We start from the raw sequence: 20,802 nt of genomic DNA, 5'->3' as shown, positions 1-20,802 counted from the left end.
CCTTAAGGATAAGATATAAACACTGATTAGTGACTGCAGAAAGCTTTAACCACCACCTGCAAGGTTAAAAAGGTGGGGAATTCCGCTGTCCCAATATTACATTTTCGTTACGATCGCCAATAAATTTCACTATCTCTTTGGTCAACTGAGAAATGACCATATGAAGATTAAAAGAAGAGCAAAATAACAAATAAAGGAATCACACAAATATGGCCTGGGATCCAAAGGGCCTGGCAAATTATTCTGCATACCCAAAGAGTATTGAACTTGTTTTATTATTTTTACTATATCCTCAACCCCCACTGACACACAGCAAGCCACTTCTGAAACAGGTATTCCGAAGCAGTCTGTGATGTGTCAAGGGTATCTTTGCTTCCTAGTGAGGAAGGGACCCCTGACCATTAGGTCCAGTCGTGGCCGACTCTGGGGTTGCTGCACTCATCTCGCTTTACTGGCCGAGGGAACCGGCGTACAGCTTCCGGGTCATGTGGCCAGCATGACTAAGCTGCTTCTGGCGAACTGGAGCAGCGCACGGAAACGCCATTTACCTTCCCGCCGGAGCGGTACCTATTTATCTACTTGCACTTTTGACGTGCTTTCGAACCGCTAGGTTGGCAGGAGCAGGGACCGAGCAATGGGAGCTCACCCCGTTGCGGTGATCCGAACCTGCCGACCTTCTGCTCTGTGGTTTAACCCACAGTGCCACCCACAACATATAAAAACCCAGTGGGCATGGCAAAATTCCAGATGCACATTTAGTAGCTTTTTGTATCCCAGCTTTCGTGTACATGTGAACATAACAGAAAACAACTTAAGTGGTCTCACATACACAGTCTACCTCCACATACCTCTTTGCTTTGGAAACATTTCTTCGGGATGCTGTTTAAAAATATAATAAAATAGATAAATGTTAGCACAACTTATACAAAAACTCTCTTTATATCTACAGCACTGAATCATGTTCTTACCTTCATTACAGGTCTGGCCCTTTTGTCAAACAGACCAGAAGGAAAGAGATAGGCAATAGCTTTCTGCAAGAAGAGAAAAATAAGAATTTGTTAAAAATCAAAAACAAAAAAACCCTTTATTGATGATAATAAGAGTCATAAATTACAGCTCTCATCTCAGGAAATCTTTCAGAGAGATGGGTAGGCTTTATGCCTGTGGGATCTCTACCCTTTGACTTTCTTTTTACTAGATCTCCAAGTTGAGGTAGATAAAAAATACCACTGGAGAGGCAGATGGACCAACATACAGTATTTATTGAGAAGCAAGGCCTCTGAGCACATGCTAAGCCCCAGAACAAAACTCACAGTCCTTTCACACACAAATTTACTCCTGATTTCCTCCTAAGCCTTCTTTGTTTCAGCAGTCTTATTTTGGATGGAAAGTACCCTTTGTGTTCTTGCCATTGTTCAACGATTGGGAGACAGAAACACTTGTCAATCTGCTGCAAATCACTCTGAGGTCTACTGGCAGATCATGGTCTCCTTTCAGCCAGCCACATAAATTTGCCTACGATTCATCAACTCAGATAATATTAACTGTCAAGGTTAAACTCATACACTACCGTCCTAATTTGGGAACATGTATAATCCAATACCCTCTGTTTGCTTTAGGATGCTGGAGAAGGGAACAGAATGTCGTTTACCAACAGCCAGCGGGAGTTTGCCAGACAATCTTATTTTGCTTTGGCCTATGCTTCCAGAGAGAGGAGAAGCCCTATCGTGATCCTTGACATCAGCGGCAACTTCCTCTAAAGCATCAGTACATCCACATCATGTGACTTCTAGAAGGTCAAAATAACTGGCCCTGATACACTCTTATTGGCTGCTGCCTTTTTTATCATCACCAATTTTATGATTTGCATTGTTGCGAGTTGCAGGGCAGGAGGGAGGCTATATGCCTGAGTCCCTTCTAATTCCTGGATCCAGTAAGGGTTAAAATCTAAGTAGGGATGGGCCATTAAGGTAACAAAGGAAGTGGCTCTGTGCCAGACAGCCCCCTCCCTCAACTCACTGGGAGTCAGAAAGGCAAAGGCCAGGGCTGGGATTTGTGTGTGCGAGCTAGAAGCAAGAAGCTTCTAGCTTCTGCAGGGCAGACAGCTGGGAGAGACAGAACCATGCCTGATTCCTGTTTGAATCAAAGCCTGCAGCTATGAGAGAAGCAAGACCCTCTTGGGGTGTTAATGCTCTGAGTCCCTCCATCATAAGCTTAGGTTGTTTATATGTGTAAATAAACCTTATATCTTAAAGACACCACAGTATCAGCTATCCCTCATTCCAAGGAAACCAAATCCTGGGTAAGCGCCTGAAACCCCGCACCGCTCAGAGATTGGTGTGTATGCTTCTGGAAAGAAGTACCTGATTTCACTGTGTTGTGTCCAGACACCCATCCTTAAATAGGAAAGACATGGTCTTTTCATGGAGGAAACACAGAACCAGTGGAGGCTCCAGATGAAGAGTGGGAGGTGGGTTTTGCCAGTGAGTTCTATCCACCAACAGTTTAGATCCAACCCATTGAGATCAACTTGTAAGAAAATAGCTCCAACTCTGTGACACCTCAAGTCTGCATAAGGTCTGATGCACACGCATGCATTTTCCCCACTTGGTTCAGGCTGCAGGTGAAAGCACTTGCAAGTGCTAGCTATTTCCAACTTTTCAGCAAACAAGGAAGTCCGTAATAGCTCTGAGCTCCATGTCAGCAGAGTGGATGAAGCTCTGAGTTGGGCTAATGTGTTTACATTGGTGTGCCAGGAAGATATCTAGTATGACATCTTAATAATTTTAAAGCTATCTAATATAGCGTACCTGTGCTACAATGTAGCACAGAGGTTACATAAAATTATGTAAAATTCATTATGATTCTGAACCTTGAACTGTTGCATAAAGAAATACTAGTGCAAGCAAAATTTGTCTACAATGAGAAGAAAAAGTCTCAAGTCTGCAGTTAATATTTCTCTCTCTGAAGAATTGTGTTGTATTGCTGGTTACATTAACTCAAGGCTATTACACACTGATAATATTTTCTGTGGACACAGATTGGTTTGTCAACGCTATCAACCCACTTAATATGCGTGGAGTGTATAAAGACCTCACCTATTACTTTATTAATACCCTATTGGCATTCCAAACAGAAATTCTGAGAATTCAGCAGCAAACAGAAAGGATTAACTTGATTTTCTGGAATAGTATTTTGATTCTCTTAGTGACTTGATGAATTCCGATTTGTTAGTCAATGGGGATATTGTACATATATAGAGTAGGTGAACATTCATTTGTGAACAAATGGGGATTAATTATAATGACAATAGAAAAACCCACTGCAAGCCAACGGATATTAAACACCATATAAAATAACATATCAAAAGAATATATTATAGAATACTGGGACTGACTATGTATACTTATTAAGCAGTCTCTTCAGTGCCAGCTTCTGCTTGATGATTCAAACAATAATTTCAGCTACAAGAGCATAAACACTGACTGTTACATATCTGTAATTAAAGTAGAACGGAATATTGCCTGTGTACATGCTAAAGAGGTAGAAAACGAGGTGAAGGCAATGATGAGCACAAACTATGAGTGCTCTGCACAAGACTTTTCAAGGATCTGCTTCTTTCTTGGTAGCATTCCCACATCACTGAATGGTAAGAGATCCACTTGGACCCTCATTGAAAATCTGAACTGAAACCAAATGGCTAAAATGGATTCACATGCACATGCAATCCCAAGTAAGGCATTTCCAATAAAATTTCTATCAAAAAGATTCGACAACAGCAAAACTTTCTGCTGGTTTATCATAGAATGGTAGAATTGGAAGGGACCAGGAGGGTCATCTAGTCCAACCCCCTGCACGGCAGGAATCTTTTGCCCAACATGGGGCTCAAACTCACAACCCTGAGAATTAAATTATCATGCTCAACCTGAGCTAACCTGCAACCTTAAAATCATACTTTTGGGGTGATCTGAGATAGCAAGGAGGACATGTTCATCTAGACTGCAGGCACAGGAAGATCCAGCTGCTAGTGCTGCTCATATCTATCATGCAAACATATGGCACTCTAAAGGACAACGACCTAAAGGTGACTTACTGTGCAATGCTAGAATAAAAAAACTTGCTCCAGCATGTGCCATCATCAGGACTCCTTCAATTAGTGCTATTAGGATGCTGAAATCTTAAGTCAGAACCCTGTTACTGTTCCACAGATCCACGACTTTTTTCACCTTATTATGCGGCTTCCAATGAAAATTCTAATGTTTTCATTCATATCGTGTCACCATGAAGCCCAAGGTACTATAGGGCTCTTAAGCGGTCCAGTCACTGGTGATGCTTAGCTTCAGCAAAGCTACTGCAATTGGTGCCCTCAGACCACAACACTTTTTTGTTTTTTAAAGAAAACTTTAAAATGGTTAAAATCGCAGCAGAAAGCCCGATTTCTTGTGGACATCTGTATTTATGAAGACCGTGCTTTACAGAAGCAGCTCACCACACCATCTCCTTAAACTCAGGGCAGCTTCAGATGTGATCTTTGCTGCAATGCAAGATCCTGATGCTGAATGAAATAAGAGAGAAACTGTGGCACACAAGTGCAAGTCAAGAAGGTGCTTTGTTTTACAAATGTTGTTCAGTATTAATATGATGAAAATCTTTGGAGGCCCATGTATTTCTCCAAGTGTCTTAGGGTCATAAAAGCGACAAAATACGCTGTGCCAAGATTAGAGGTTGGGACTTCAGTAGCAGACAGGTGCCTCACGTTTTCCAAAAGGTAGCTACTAGAGCAGTGCTGGTGAGCTGACCAATGCATACCATCACTCTACAAATAACACTTTTAAGTCTATTCCTTCTATGAAAAAGAAACAAACTCCTGATGACTCACCTCTCATTTCTTCTCCACCAAAAAGTTCTAATTTATTTTTTAATCAAGACTTTAAAGAAAAGGTGTGGCATTCAAGTAAGTTTTACTCAAAGTAATCCCACTGCCGTTAATGTGGCTGGGGCAACCCAGCCAGATGGGTGGAGTATAAGTAATAAAATTATTACTGTTAATGGACCTAACTTAGTCATGTTCAGTAATTTCTCTTATTTTATTACTTTATTTATTTATATCCCCCCCCCCCTTTTCCTCACATTGGAACTCAAGGCAGCTTATACAAATTGAAACAGCCTACACTGAGTACGGCTTAGTTGACTACCACTCAAATAATTCTGTTCAAACAACTAAAGAAGCTGAAAGAAAGCATCCAGTGCAAATTACAGGTGTCTTGAAAATATTAATTACCAAATGTTTAATGCATATGTATTCAATACTAGTCACATTTTTTTTAAAAAAATAGTTAGATTCATATGCAACTATGGCAACACAGTTTTTCAGTTTTGATTAATCTGATTGTTTTTTACTTGTCTATCTCGTCTTTGGATAAATGTGCAAGCAGCAGCAGAGCTTATCTTAAGTCTGAAGGTGGGCTATAGAATTCTAAATGACCTAATATTATTTTATTGTAAAGTTAGTAATATGTACTCGTCTAATTTGCGTTTGATTTGTTTCATAAAAATGTGTTCCTTTATAATTATTATTTATATTCCAATTTGATATTGGGGTGGGGAGACAGCAGCTTATGCTATGCTGAACATTCAGCTGAAACGGATCTCGAGAAATAGACCTATACATGCCAAATCAAATATGAGCAGAAAAGAAAGATGAATAGGTAGGCTAAAACTGCTGCGGGGGTTATATACTCCCATATTTTCAGGACCCAAATTACACAAAAACGTTACTCTGGATAAACGTTAAGGGTAAAATTAATGTAGACTTTGGTACCCTTTTTTAAGTGAGCTGCAATCACATGTTCTGATGGATCCTGAAGGAAGCAGGAATTACTATAGCCTCACATGAAAAGAAAATAGATACTTTGGCTTCAATAAAATGTTATCAAATGTTATCAAGAGGAAGACACATAATTCGTTTTCAAATACAAACTAGGTCTGATGTCTGTTTCCAGGTGATATCATCACATAACTGCATGAACCCCAGTATTTTTATTTAGAACTGGGTATAAAAAATGATGTTATGTTACCAGCCAAATGTATAGGTAATATATAAAAATTTAAAGTATTTTCATGCTTTCTTATAGGAGTCTCTCAACTGATGTTTTATTCTCTTCTGAAATATGAGTTTTAGCCAACAGGCTTTACAACATCTCCTCCAACTTTCTTCCAACTCCCTTCAAAAGCAACCTACAGCTACTCTATATTTTGTAATAAAAATCAAGGTATCATAAACCTCCCCCTTGGTAGATTTGCAGCAAAAAAGGGGGGGCAGGGGAGAGACATGTTCTTTTGGAGCAAAGGAAGCTTTCCCTACACCTTTTATTCCTTTTAATTAATATGATTTACGCAATAAAATTATTCGTCAGAGAGAACTATGCTGCTCTGCCTCTTGGAAAAAGGCATTTGTCAATGAAGTTAGTTTCTTAAAACATTTGTTTTACATTTATGCATTAGACATTAGGTCATTATGCATTAGGTTGTGGGTTCTAGCCCCACAATGGGCGAAAAGGGGATTGGACTAGATGAACCTTATGGTCCCTTCCAAATCTACAGTTCTACGATTCCATGAAATGCTACAGGCAGTCTGCAAATCAGTACAATCCAGATGTTTGGCTTACCCTACCCACAAACTTATTTAGCGCTCACATATACCAACAACTCTCACCTTTCTTTATCAAGCTTTGAACAAGGAAGCAGTCTTCAACAGAAGTCCAAAATAAATAACAGGATGATGTGACTGCATTTAATGGATTATAAAATATCATTCCAAGTTGGCTTGGGTACTGGTAGGGCTACCTTTTTTTGAATGGTTATATGTTAATATCATCCAACTGTTCAAAGCTAAGGTGTGTTTGCACCATACATTAAAAATGAAATCACAAAATAAAAGGATTACATTCTCAACCCAGGGAAAAGCACTAGGTCAGGACTGCAATCTCTATTAATTAGGTATCCCAGCTGGGCAGCGGGTATGCAGCTGTTAACTTGATCAATGACTTACCTAAATGTCATCTCTACTGATTCGCTTATAAATTACCAGCAAGTGAGACTAATGTACAGGTGCTAATTTATTTAAACTGTTCTCTACAGTTCTACATAGCTTTATAAACTGCATCTGGCACCTAATGTTAGCTGTCAGTTGTACTTAGACATGCCTGTCCTAACGACTCTGTTCATTAGAAATGAGCACAAATTATGAAATATTGTGAAAAATGATACATCAAATGGAATGGGCAAAGCGAATCAATTAGAGAAACTTCATACTGCATATTCACACATAGGAGAATAAAACATCCGGATTTCAGAGCACGGTCTATAATACCAATTAAAAAGCAATTGGTAGACTTCTGCAGAGTTATATATCAATTTACTGGAGTCCCCCCGCCTCTCCCAAAGACACACAGTTGTAATTTATAGCTTAACTTTTTATTTCTAAAAAATAAAACCACCAGGAAAGCACTACTCTGCGCAAAAAAATATCTCGTGAACACAATGACAACCCCGTTAACATATTTCTCTGTATGACTTGTTTCAAAACACACACATCCAAAATGCCAGTAAGAAAAAGAACCCTAGGATGTCTACTTTGGAAATGCACAACACACACTGATTAACAGTAGACGACAGGAGATGCATAAGTACTCATCAGAAGGAATTATTACCATTCCAAGTGTAAAGCCTGATAATTCTGCTGCCAGTGCTAAGCGGCTTTTATATTTTTATAACAGAAATTTAATTATGCATAGCAGACACTGTTATACAGCCTAAGTATTTACAACACCTGATGTTATTTGAACAAGCATTACAAGTACTATGCTTTGCTAAGTAAAATGTTGTTCTTTGTTGTCTTCTCTTTTTTTAAAAAAGATAACGTGTTGAACTGGTCTTATACTTGACATCTGCAAGAAGGAGAAAATGAGATTTTTCAGGATATACCTCATTTTTCTCGAGGAAAAGTTTTCTTGAGAAGGTAGTTTGCCTAACTCCTAATCCACAAAGTTGTATCTAAAACCTCCTGTGTTTCTTGGCCACAAGGTTGGGGTTTGGTACAGGATCTTAAGATTACGTCATATTAGGGCTCAATATAGTTTCAGGTGACTCCCCCCCCCCTCAAAGCATCTAATATTATTGGAAAGAACTGCTGGGGAAGAACTGACATTTGTGAGTTTAAGAGTCTATCTAACTAGACTGTTTGGAGGCAAGCTGTGTTCTAAAACACAAGGCACTAGTAAATACATATAAAAGCAGCAGTGTGGTGGGGAGATCATTTTTTGCAGAGAAAAGAGCAAAGAGTTCCACACTCTACCCATGCCTCCTCCCTGCAAAATGAATGAATGATCTCTTCCCCAAATGCTTTTTCCTTGGCCTGATTTCAAGATCAGAACTTATCCCTTACAAAGGTGGGAGGGAGAGGCAGTCAACCAAGTTAGGGGACTGAGGGAAGAAAGAAGGCAAGGAATGAGTTCAACTGCCCCATTCTCGCCCACTGCTTCGTTCCCTATTTTTGCAAATACACAAGGGAAAGTAACACTTTCCGTTTTGATTTTTACCAGTCCCAGCATTCAAATAGGGATGTTGGCAATCACTTTGTCCGGGCTGCTGAAATTTCCCACTGCAGGATGAATTGGAGTAACTGCCCCTGGCTAGTGTAAATCAAAGCTTTTCCATCCTACATATTAGTTGTTATACCCTCATTTCCAGGCCAGTCTTCCTTTCTGCAGAAAGAATGTTGGAGTCATCACTGACTTGTTTGGGCTACATCACTAACACCTCCTGGCTGCTGTGGCACATGCTACCTAGGATCAGAGAGAAAAGCGTCCTGGTATGTGTTTTGAACCAGCGGCATTGTTAGGAGTAGCACAGGAGTCTGAGTTCCAGATTTTTTGGCACTGGGCTTACGGAATCATCCACCATTTTAAATTTACCAGAGCCAAATCTGTGCCCCAAATCTTAACAATCTCCCTTCAATCTCAAGGGAGGTCAACAAGCATTGAATTGGTCTGTTAGCCTTAACGAAGTTAATAAACATGAGGAAATTCAAGTAATTCAAGCTTAAAGAACTGACTTGCTTATCATAAGGTTTTTAATGCTGACACAGACTCTCTAGTGTGTGCCTTTACATCAAAGCTGCTCAGAGATCAATGCAACTCCATATAAACATGGCTTCATGCTGAGGCATGCAATGTGGAGGTCAAAACTAGAACCAGTCTAATAAATAAATTTGTACTGGGGGGGGTAGCATATTATAAATCTCTCCCTTTGTCCCAGTAGCACAAGAGCTTTTGGCTGTACACTGCAGAACCAACCAGCAAGGTGCATGTGCCATTCTGGAAAGAATGAGGAAAAAGGATAGGACCAAGAGGGAAGATAACACTATTTTAAAAAACTGAAACAACAAGGAGAATTAAAATTGCCCTGCTAGATCAGAACAGTTGTGCAATATTTTGTTTTCAACCATGGCCACCTACACAGCCTGCTTTCCAACATTTGTAGGTAAGTTAACGTGCTTCCATCTTGCTCATCACAGCACCAAGTATTCAGAGATATTCTGCTTCTTTATGTGGAAGTTACATTAAACTGCAATGGCTCACAACTACTGACATTTTGTGCCATACCATCAAAAAATAACACAGGGTAGAATGTGGTGGGGTGGGAGAGATTAGATTGGAGGGAAGAAGGAAATATTAGTTCCAATGATTTTTTTTATTTTATTTGATCAGCAAAGCACCTAACACAGGGGCAACCAGAAAGAATTAAAGCTCAATGTCAAATATGTACTTGAAGTCACAAATCAAAAGCGGAACAGGCATGTTTACTCTGAATAACCTCCTGTAGGTCTTGCTCGAAAATAAGCATGCAGAGTAGCAACCCAAGTGTTGGCCCTAAGTGTTGAAAAAGGTCACTTGCCATGCTAGCTGTTATAGTATCATACATGAAACCCCAGCATAAGTCTACCCAGCAGGTCAAATTACGGGTAAATGCTTCCAAATGCTATATAAACCTTGATAGTGGTTCTTACGACCTCAGATCAAGGGGATTATCCATTAGTAGTTTTAAAAAGAACCTGCTGTGCTTTAGCAAGGTATAGTATAGAGTTCTGCAGTGTGGTGTCTGACCTCGCACAGTAGTAGGGGTAGAATCTCTATTCAGAGCCACAGTTGCAATGTTTTCTATGTATAGTAGCATTCGCTTGTACGCTGACAGTTCGATTAAAATTCACGGAGAGCCGAGGGGCTCATGCTGAAGCAAAGAGCTTTCAATTCTGAAACCCTGCAGTAAATTACTTCTCCAACTGAGCAACCATACTTACATCAATATCCTCTTGGGTAAAAGTTTCTGGATCTTCTCCCATCATGTTGGCTAAATGTCTCTTTCCTATGTTGAAATCTTCAGTCTGTTTTTTGATAAAAGCTTCTGTGTACTTTTCAGGTCCTGAAGCGGCAACATTTTTCCTCTGCACTGTTGTGGTAGTGCAGATCAGTCTTAATGTCTAGGGAAGGGAAACACAGATCACAAACCTCAAAATAAAAAGGACAGCATGGATCAAGGCATAGAATCCGGCAACTGTGCTGAAGCTAAGAGTCTGGACTCCTCAGTGCCTGGTAGAGACACTACCAGGGAACTCTTTTTATGCTGCCTTTATTTCACTGACAGAAGATAGATAGGCAGGATATAACTGTAGAAAAACACATATACAGATGTGAGCTCACTTGAATTCTTGGATAAATTATACTTTCCCAAATGCATAACCCATCTCACAGGGCTATTGCTGTGGAGCTAAAATGCATCTTAAACTCCAATACATTTTAAAATTTAATACATGTTAACATAAGACAATCCACTTAATTTTCCAGTTAAATACTACTGGAACACTTCCAGGGATCTGGAGCTTGTGATTTATATGAACTGAGTGAAATTTCATTGTTCCTTTCAAACATAAAGCTCTAAAGTAGTGGTAGGAAACTTGTGATCCTCCAGATGTTGGATTCCAATTCCCACCAGCATCAGCCAGCAGAAGAGATGATGGGACTTATAGCCCAGTAGCATCTGAAGGGGCCACATCCCTATTCTAGAAGAAGAAGAAAAGCCCTATTCTATAAAAGAAGTGATGTGGCAAGATTAATTATTGCTCTGTAAATATCTGGCATCTGCTCTGTAAATAAATTCTCATTAGGGGCTATTGTTTTCCGAGAAACTTGGTTTTCTGAGACAGATGTCACAATGAAGCAAGTAATCATTTGGTTTTTTTTTTCAAAATGCTTGCCTTTAAACATACAAGACGTATTTTATTTACATATACGCAACTAATATAACTAATAATCAGGTAACGTGTTCCTATGATATTTCTGGCAAGAACACAGATAAGGAAGGTGGAAGATAGGTCTAGGTCACTTATGGTAAGTGTTGGCAAAGAAAACAGGGGTGGGATGGGAAGAAGGAAGAGAAAAGGAGCTGTAAAGAGAGTCCACTCCTCTAGAATTCTATGTGCCACCTTCAGTAAAACAGGTTACTTAGTTTTCAATATTTTCATGCACCTGATTTTTCAGAAGCGAATGAAACTCAGGACATTCAAGAGGCCAAATTTCACACACTCAAATCCAATCTGGCTCACATCCTCTTTCATGTGTTAGCTAACAGATGTAAAAAAAATAATGATAGAAATATATATTTCTTGAGTGCACTGAGAATATATTAAGGCTGCATTTCATAAGCACATTTACTTGGAATAAGTCTCACTGAACTCAGTGTAACTAATTTACAAGAATACAGTCTTAGTACCATATACTGTATTGAATGCATGCGTGCAAACACTTATTTTTAAAGAAATTCTACACCGTTCTTGGTAAATGTTGACCAATTCTTAAAACTTCAGATTATGAGGACTCAAAGCTTTTTAGCATATTTGCCTACCATATTGACTAAGACAGCCCATTTTAAAAGCCTGGCTGACAGTTTTGGCTGAGCAATTTACTTCCTCCCTCTTAAAACCCTAGTGCAATTGCCATCAATGCCTACTAGCGAATACAATTTCTGCTCAAAACAATGGTCCAAAAGACAGTTATCTTCTGGCTTTTATGGAATCCTGTAAGATATGGCTAGACAGATTTGTTTTTCTTTTACCAAGATAATCAGTGGGTAAGACAACTGTAATTTCAATCAAGCACTCTGCCAAAGGAACAGAAGAATCACTGGCAAAGCAGTAATGGCTCAAGCTTGGCAAAGAGCCATCCTTATGCACTACTTTATTTGTCCTGTGTTCATATTAACAAAGCTTCTCAGCAGTCTAATTATTCCATAAACAGATTACTGGAGTTGTCTCCCTGGAAAGAAACAAGAAAAATAAATGGGAGGGTGGAAAAGAAGTTGGAAGGTAAAATCTTGTAGATCTACTCAACAGTTTTGCTAGAGAGCAATTTAAGGAGTTGGCCATCTAGTGGTCAAATCTTTTAGGCTACAATGTGACACATATTCTTACTTCAGTTTGAGTTCTGTGCCTTGCGTGTCTAGCTATACAGATCTACCCAAAAGAAAGTCCCAAGGATTTCAAAAGAGAGCCTATTCCCAACAAGTCACAAGCTAAAGTTTCTGGCCTTTTTTGCTGTCCAATAGCTGAAGTGCTGAATTCAGATATGAAATATTTTCCATAGTCTTTCTTAGAATCATAAAATTTTAAGAGTTGGGAGGGACCCTAAGGATCATCTAGTCCAATGCCCCACAATGCAGGAATATGCAGCTGTCCCATACGGGCATTGAACCTGCAACCTTAGTGATATCAGCAACACACTCTAACCGAATTATCAAGGCCTTTCAACAGCAACAAACGAAGGCCTCATGCCAAAAGAAATAAAGTGTCCTTCCTATAATTCCTTGTATTACCCCTTACCAGTAGCACTCTTTGTCATAAAAAGCAAGCCCCAGTTATAGAACCAATGGCATCTTGTCCTGATGCCACACAAGAGCTTTTCTTTGGTGATATCCCAACCATCTTTTATGTAGTTAAATATGAGCTTTCAAGGTCTGAAAACCACTGCAGAAACAAGGACAGTGATGAGTCCTAGGGAGGCAGAGCTCAGTGGCTCTTCCCACTTTCCAGGAATAGAAAATGGTACTGGGAAAAGTGATTTCTTGGCTTTTCTCTTTTAACCTGGATAGTATTTTTCATCCATGACAGATAAATACATTAGCCTGCCCAGATACTTTTAAGTATTGTCACGTGCTCCCTAGTTCCAAGATATGAGGTGTTCAAGAGGCAGAACACCAGGGATTTGGATGAGAAGGGCACTGGAGGTTTATGGTGTATTTGTAATATTTGCATTACTTAGAAATATATAAGCAGAGCATTAGCAGGATGATCAATCTGCCTTCAGAAGGCAGATTTTGCATAAACTGTGGCTCCCCCCTACAGGCTCCACCAGCTAGACTGAAACTGTTAGAAGCTGGTGAATAGGCAAGAGAGAGTGCTCTCTCTGTCTCTGTCACACGCACACACATGCTTTTAGACCCAACCCCTGTAGGTGAATTGTCCACACAGGGAACCACCTACACACATTATGTTTTAGTCAAACAGAAGCAAACTCAAAGAGGCTTATTTCTGAGTAGACAAGCATAGGATTTTACAGTAAGAGATGTTTACTTAATTATTTGCAGGTAATTCTGTATTAAAGCTGCAAGACACTGCTAGCATTATTTTGATCCCTAATTTATTACTATTATGTTGAAAATAGTTGCGCTTTTTTTAGACAAACCCCAAAGTTGTTGAGCTTTTTTGAGCCAAAAAACAAGATTTTTCAACTGACTCCTAAGATCCAGGACAAAGAACTGCCTTTCGGAAATCCGCACACACCCCCCCCCCCCCGAAATCCCAGTAATGTCCAGGAAAATCCAGACGTATGGCAATCCTAGAATATGGCTATATTGGTATGATGGTAATATTGCTGTTGCAACCTACTTTAGGTCAAGTCACAACCTGGTAGTAAGTCCTAGTCCACCAACTAAAGACCAGTGTCCCGTCTGTTCATCCTGGTAGTACAGTTTTGTATATTGCATTGCCTTGAACGTTATTATGGCCCCAGACTTGTAAGCATCCATTCATTAATATAAGGCATAAGTTGTATTAATCAAAATTTAAGTGGGGAAGAGTCAGAGGTGAGTGGGAGAGCATCTGCTTTGCATGCATCAGTCCTTGGCATCTCCAGGTAAGGCTGGTGAAGACACCTGGAGACCCACTGCTAGAAAGCTCAGACAAACATCTTTCCGCAGGGCCTGCAAGACAGAGCTGTTCCACCAGGCCTTTGGCCAGGGCACAGCCTGACTCCCTCCTTTGGTAATCCTCACAGAACTCTAGCCCAATGGTTGCCATTAATTTGATTTTGAACTGATTTTAAAATGAATTGATTTTAGAATGCTGTGTTACTTTTTTTGTTGTTAACCGCTCTGAGCCCGGCTTTGGCTGGGGAGGGTGGGATATAAATAAAAAATTATTATTATTATTTTTATTAAATACTGAGTTAGATGGACCAATGGACTGATACAGTGGTGCCTCGCAAGACGAAAAGAATCCGTTCCGCGAGTCTCTTCGTCTAGCGGTTTTTTCGTCTTGCAAAGCAAGCCCATTGACGGCTTAGCGGATTAGCGGTTTACGGATAAGCGGCTTAGCGGCTTAGAAAAAGGGGGGGGAACCCGCAAGACATTTTCGTCTTGCGAAGCAAGCCCATAGGAAATTCGTTTTGCAAAGCACCTCCAAAACGGAAAACTCTTTCGTCTAGCGAGTTTTCCGTCTTGCGAGGCATTCGTCTTGCGGGGCACCACTGTAAGACAGATCCTACCAATATAAGCCTATACATATTACAAAAAAACAAAAAACAAGCAGGGGCCTTTCTCTGGTGGCACTTGGATTTTGGAACTCCCTCCCTCCCACCCACCTCAAATGTGACGGACACGAATTTTATTTGGTTTTAGCTACCAGTTAAAAGCTCATTTCTTTGTTGATGCTTTTGGTAGGGAGGGCTTGTGAGGAGGCGCAGTCAGCATTGATTGTGCTGTTTGCAGGAACAGTTAGGTACTACTATGCTGAGAATTTTAGTGTTGGTCACGTGATACGATAGCAGTATGCAACAAGTTTCTATTTCATTAGGTGACCCTGCTCTGGGACAGAAATTAATTAAATAAAGCAAGCTAGGGAAAATACGTCTAGCGGGTTTTCCGTCTTGCGAGGCGTTCGTCTTGCGGGGCACCACTGTAACTGCTCATATTTCTGGTTTTTATTAATCTTTCTATCTAATTAGGTTGTTTTTCCAGCATCAAATGTCAAAGTCTGATAAAATCAGATGAAATAGTGGGCATTACATTCCCATATTTTTAACACAGTAGATACAGTTTTTGACTGTTGTTCTACAAGTTCTACAAGTTCTATCTTCCTACAGTATTTTGTGCAATGTGATTTTAGTAAATAATGATACATGTTGTTCAACACAAGTACAGGCCCTCTTGTCTCACACCTTGGATTATCCCAAGTCCTTTTTGCATAATGATAACCGGGTTTCTTCTGTGCTGTATAGATGCCATATATTGCAGCAAAGGAAAGTTGGCTTCTAAACTTGGTCTTGGTACTTTGCGGTATAATTCTGGCTTCTCCTCTGCCTAGCGGAGCAGGTGTGCAGGTGAGCAATGGCATGACCTGCACTTGCACCTTCTGCAACCTGAAAAGCCCCCCCCGCCCACTTTTTCAGTTACAAGAGACAAAAACCTGTGTTTAGGATAGCCCCAAAGAAAGAAAAAGATGCCCCAATAGCTCCAATTAAATCCTTCCTCTGTTGCAATGAAGTACTCTGGCAGGCTTGAGAGCTTGGGCCTTAGAAGCTGCCTGTCAAGAAGGAAGCTCCCTCTACAACAGAGACTGGAAGCAGGAGAAGAACAGAGCTCTCAACTGCAGTTAGCTTGTTTTGGAAATTGGCAAGGCTAGGTGGTGGGTCTGGCTTTCAAAGGAGCCAGCAGATGCAGCACAAGCCCTATTATATTGGAAGGGCAGCACTCAGTCTTTTTTCAAGAGACCACTCTGTATGGTTATACTTTCTATCCTTACCTTTACCCTTTGCGTATAACTACCGGAAACCCATTTGGTTGTTAAGTTACAGCTCTTGTGTGAACCTTATTGGGGATTCCTCTCCTACAACTCTTCCCCTCTTTCTTCTCAAATCAGTTTATTGATTTAAGGATCCTATGCTCTTTTAAAATGGGGGGGGGGGGTATTGGGTTGTTGTTGTTATTTTGATTATGTATTGGGTGGTTTTATATTTTGATTTTATTCTGTGAACTGCCCTGAGACTTGCGGGTAGAGGGTGGTATAATTAATAAATTAGTTAAGTTTTTTTGAGATCAAGGGGGCTCCTGACCCTGCCAGGCTATGATGTGGTGGCAGCTGAACTATGCAAAACTGAAACTGGTTGATGGGAGAGCCCAGCTGAGAATTTATCTGTAGTTGAAAGCAAAGTATACCCAAACAGATGAGACATATTCACAAACAGAACCACCACATTTATTATCCATTATGATTCATGATGGTTTCCCCTCCTTATTCTTCTTCCAGTTAAACCAGGGCTAAACATGCACGCACCTTTGCCCTTATACCTTAAAAACATTTGGTTTGCAGATTAGGACAGTGACCCAGTGAGCTCATCGCTAGGCAGAGATTTGAACCTGGGTCTCTCTGGTCATAATCCAGCACTCTACCCATTATACCACACTGACCCTCCTGATTTAGGACTGAGAATAGTTTTCTTGAATCCAAGTGTAGTTGGATTATTATTATTGATTAAATACATCGTCAAAAAGAGAATGAACTTTACCCGTGTCATTTCTGCCTGTGACCCTCTGAGTAGTGTTGGGCTTCTCTCATTAGTGTGAGCCTATATGGTTTAATTGCATTTCATTATTTTACATTGTTGCAATGCACAATTACAGAAATCATTTGTAATAATCCTTATTGTAATAACCTGCAGCTACATAAGAGTACTGTATATATTTAAAGAAGATAAATAAGTTAATTTGCATATGTGTAAGATGTTAAAAATAAATTTAAGGAACTGCAGAAAGAGGGAGAAAGGAAGTCAAGTTTTAAAATGTCAAAATGATTGTAAAAACAGTGAAATGTATATATCTGAAAAGTATATATAATAAAATAAAATAAAATAAAGAAGTTGCTCCACAGCACAAAAAATAATAATACAGGGATCCCTTGTGATAAGGAGCCGAACACAACGTTTGTATATAAAAATATGATGGGCGTGGGAGGCGTGTGGTCTTCCAGATGTGACTGCAGGCCCAACTCCTATCCTAACAGCACAGAAGCCATGTATGTGTGCAAATTTGTGTGTGTGTAAAGAATAATGTATTTGTACCCCACCCATCTGACTGGATGTACTTTGGCACCTCTAGTTGTGGACACGATCCATTCCGGGGTGCCGTTCACACCCCAAAATGTCCGCAACTAGAGCGGCGCTTCTGCGCAAGCGTGGAGCGCGATAAGAGTGCTTCTGCGCATGTGTGAAGTGCGCAAAACGCTTCTGCGCATGCAGCGATACCCGGAAATATACACTTGCAGCCTTTGCAAGCCGGAAAGGCGCAACATGAACCTAACGAAACACGAGTTATGACTGTGTGTGTGTGTGTGTGTGTATGTACACATACACAATGTGTGTGTGTGTATACACACACAGAGACATATAGTATGTGTATCTATGTGTGTGTCTGTGTAGAGAGAGCCGTGACTTTAATGCCAAAGTACGACCGCAGGCATTTCACAGCCCTGCCACATAAACCTATTGACAGGCATGCGAGGTGGGAAGGCAGAAAGCGAGTTGACTCGAGTCAACTTCGGGCTACGGAGCAATGTTTTCTGAACCTTGAGGAAGGAAAGATTTCGGGGACTGAAGTTACCTCACATGGGACTTGGTGGGGGGGAGGTGGCATGGGAGAGAAAAAACAGCGCATGCGCCGCCGAGCGCTCAGAAACCGGCAGCTCTTTACGTGAGCGGCTACTCCCCTCCCCCCCCCCCCGCGCTCTCTCTCTCTTCCTCCCTCCCTTCTCTCTTACCTTCGGCCCCGCCAACCGCTTCCCCGTCCTCACCGCCCCGCTCCACGCGCGGCTCCCGAGCAGCACGCGCCCAACCGCCGCCACTACCATATTTGCTAAGGGAGAGAAGGGCGGGGCAAACGGAGAGACCCCTCCCCTATCTGCCGTATTCCGTTCAGCGGTCCTCCAACTGTCGCACACACAGCAGCACGACGGCGGAGACGTCCCGCCTGATTGGCCGCAAAACGCGGCGAGCGGGCGGGCGGGCGGGGGGAGTGTTGGAGGGATGAAGAGAGGACGCTCCGCCCTCAGGAGGAGTCATGTGACTCTCGAGCTGTGAAGCGGCAAAGCTATTCATAGTTATGTAGCCGCGCGTGCAACATAAGTCTGAGTGGGAAGGGGAGCAGCATATATATATTTTGCTCCCCCGGGGTTCTGTTTTGAACCCCGGGGAGCCGCAGAACCCCGAGGAAGGAGGAAAGGCTGCTATTTTTTCAGGACTGTCCGCAGTTGCCAGATTTTTAGAAGAAAAATAATGAGTGGCTGCTGTGTAATCTCCCAGCCGTTGGATATTCAGCATTATTAAGGAACATCTATGGATAACCGACTGGATCTTCAGTAGTTCTGCAATAAAAAAAGTAGATAGGGTTGCAGGTGGCTGGTGTGTCTACCTACATACTGTGTCTTTAAAACGCATTCAAAGCACGTTTTCTGCCCCCCCCCCCCCAGATTTCTAGGTACAGTAGTTTGTTAAATGGTGCTGGGAATTGTAATTCTGTGCAGGGTGAACTTCAGCTCCCAGAATTCTTTGAGGGGGTGGGGAACGTGCTTCCAATGCTTCTTCGTGTCTTGTTATTGTTCATTTTATTAGGATACACACTCTGTAGTTTCAGGGCTGGGAAAAGGTAAATTAAGGCTCCCGTCTTATTCACATTTGCCTAGGAGTATAGGACTGAGTTAAACCTGGAAATGTGCAAGAAGGGATGCAAATTTGCGTGAACCATAAAATTTGTGCTTCTTGGGGTCAGTTGGCATTCTGGGAAAATGCCCAAATGTAATGAAGTCAGCATCTCCTCCCCCCCCCCCCGCTTAGTTGAAATTCTTTTTTTTGTGTGTTTGTGTGTGATGCAACATTGAAAAGGAAAAACAGCCACTAATAGTCACTCAACATTTATTACCAACACTGTTTCCTAACAGTCAATCCTTCGGCCCAGGGAACTCTGGGAACCGGTGCTCTGTGAAGTAACGAGGGAGACCATAGCAACTTTCTGCACTCCTAAAAAACTACAGGATTCGGGGGGGGGGGGAGGACAGACCCATGACTGTATAAAGTGGTATAATACTGCTTGTATAGTACTGCTTGTATAGTGTGTATAGTACAGTGTATAGTGTGTAAATGAATAGTGCAGATGATGTCTGTATTAAAATTCCAAAAAACAAAATCTTCAAACAATTTACCACTAATGGTATGCTAAGCAGACCTGGATTTATCCATGTTTGCAAGATGGAACTGCAGCAAAGTGAAGAACAAATGCTTCTAGAATCCATAGTTCTGCAATGAGTGACATCCAGTATTGATTTCAGTGGATCTACTCTATATATGAATAATGTCAGATACTGCCCAAAATGTTGTGGCGACTGTTAATCAAATGCCTGATTTGACCTCCAGAAAATGGTGCAACCTGCTGGGACGTCATATGTATTTAAGTTGTTTGATTTTTAAAATAATAATTTTATTGGACTTTAGCTGCTTGGGGAACCTGTAGGTCGAAAAGCAGCATATATTGAATAAATACAGTGGTACCTCGGGTTAAGAACTTAATTCATTCTGGAGGTCCGATCTTAACCTGAAACTGTTCTTAACCTGAGGTACCAGTTTAGCTAATGGGGCCTCCTGCTGCCGCTGCGCTGCTACCACACAATTTTTGTTCTCATCCCGAAGCAAAGTTCTTAACCCGAGGTACTATTTCTGGGTTAGCGGAGTCTGAAACCTGAAGGGTCTGTAACCTGAAGTGTCTGCAACCCAAGGTACCACTGTTAAATAATAAATCAAAGGCTCTGGCTCAGAGAGCACATGCCTTCTAACCTACAGACAGATGGGGAAGCAGTAACATGAAATCTAAAAACCTCGCAATCAGTTGTTATCCAATCTACAGCCAAATACCACGTCACTATTTCCAATATATTCACTCTCCCTTTTCCAGAAGATGTTGGCATCTTAACTGCATAATTGCAGCTAAATGTAGTGTACAATCTCTGTCTGGGGATATTGAGTGCAAACCTCTTTCCCGTTAGAAAGAATGACCAGTGCATATTACATCCAGCAACGCCTCCGTCATTCCAATTGCTGTATAGGCTGCCCCTCTTGCCAGGGAAGCCAGCTGCAAATTCAAATGTGCCTGCGTAAATGGGAAAGATTTCAAACGCAGGTAGTTAGTTTAAAAACTGCCATTTCTTTTGCATGCACTGATAAAAATCAACATTTATTCAATGTGCAATTTCCTTGATTACTTTGAATATTTTTGACTTTTCAGAAATGACACCACACCTATCTGTGAGCTCTGTACACTGGTTTTGGTTTACTCAAATGCCCTTTCTACAGACCTCAATTTCAGGTTCTTCCCTACTAGGATTGCAAGCCTAGAGAGAATTAATGATCAAGAATGCAATATCTGGATCAG

At 41.0% G+C, this 20,802-nt stretch overlaps 1 protein-coding gene across 2 annotated transcripts in view; it reads right to left on the bottom strand.

Annotated features, from left to right (window-relative positions):
• MRPS9 (mitochondrial ribosomal protein S9) overlaps positions 1–18,299 on the bottom strand; it is a 36,819-nt gene extending 18,520 nt beyond the window's left edge. Inside the window, exons 1-4 of one of the 2 annotated variants that reach the window (XM_079972924.1) lie at positions 18,143–18,299; positions 10,361–10,540; positions 969–1,031; positions 849–879 (exon numbers count right to left, since the gene is read on the bottom strand). In XM_079972924.1, the coding sequence (XP_079829050.1) occupies positions 849–879; positions 969–1,031; positions 10,361–10,540; positions 18,143–18,232 (364 nt within the window). In that variant the 5' untranslated portion in view covers positions 18,233–18,299. Of the gene's footprint in view, positions 1–848; positions 880–968; positions 1,032–10,360; positions 10,541–17,985; positions 18,034–18,142 lie in introns of those variants that run through there. The other variant, XM_079972925.1, reaches the window with a different exon arrangement.
• Positions 18,300–20,802: the final 2,503 nt, after the last annotated feature.

This window comes from Podarcis cretensis, assembly GCF_951804945.1.
Source record: "Podarcis cretensis genome assembly, chromosome: 4".
NCBI classification, from domain to species: Eukaryota; Metazoa; Chordata; class Lepidosauria; order Squamata; family Lacertidae; genus Podarcis; species Podarcis cretensis.
This window is presented reverse-complemented; position numbering and strand designations above follow the sequence as displayed.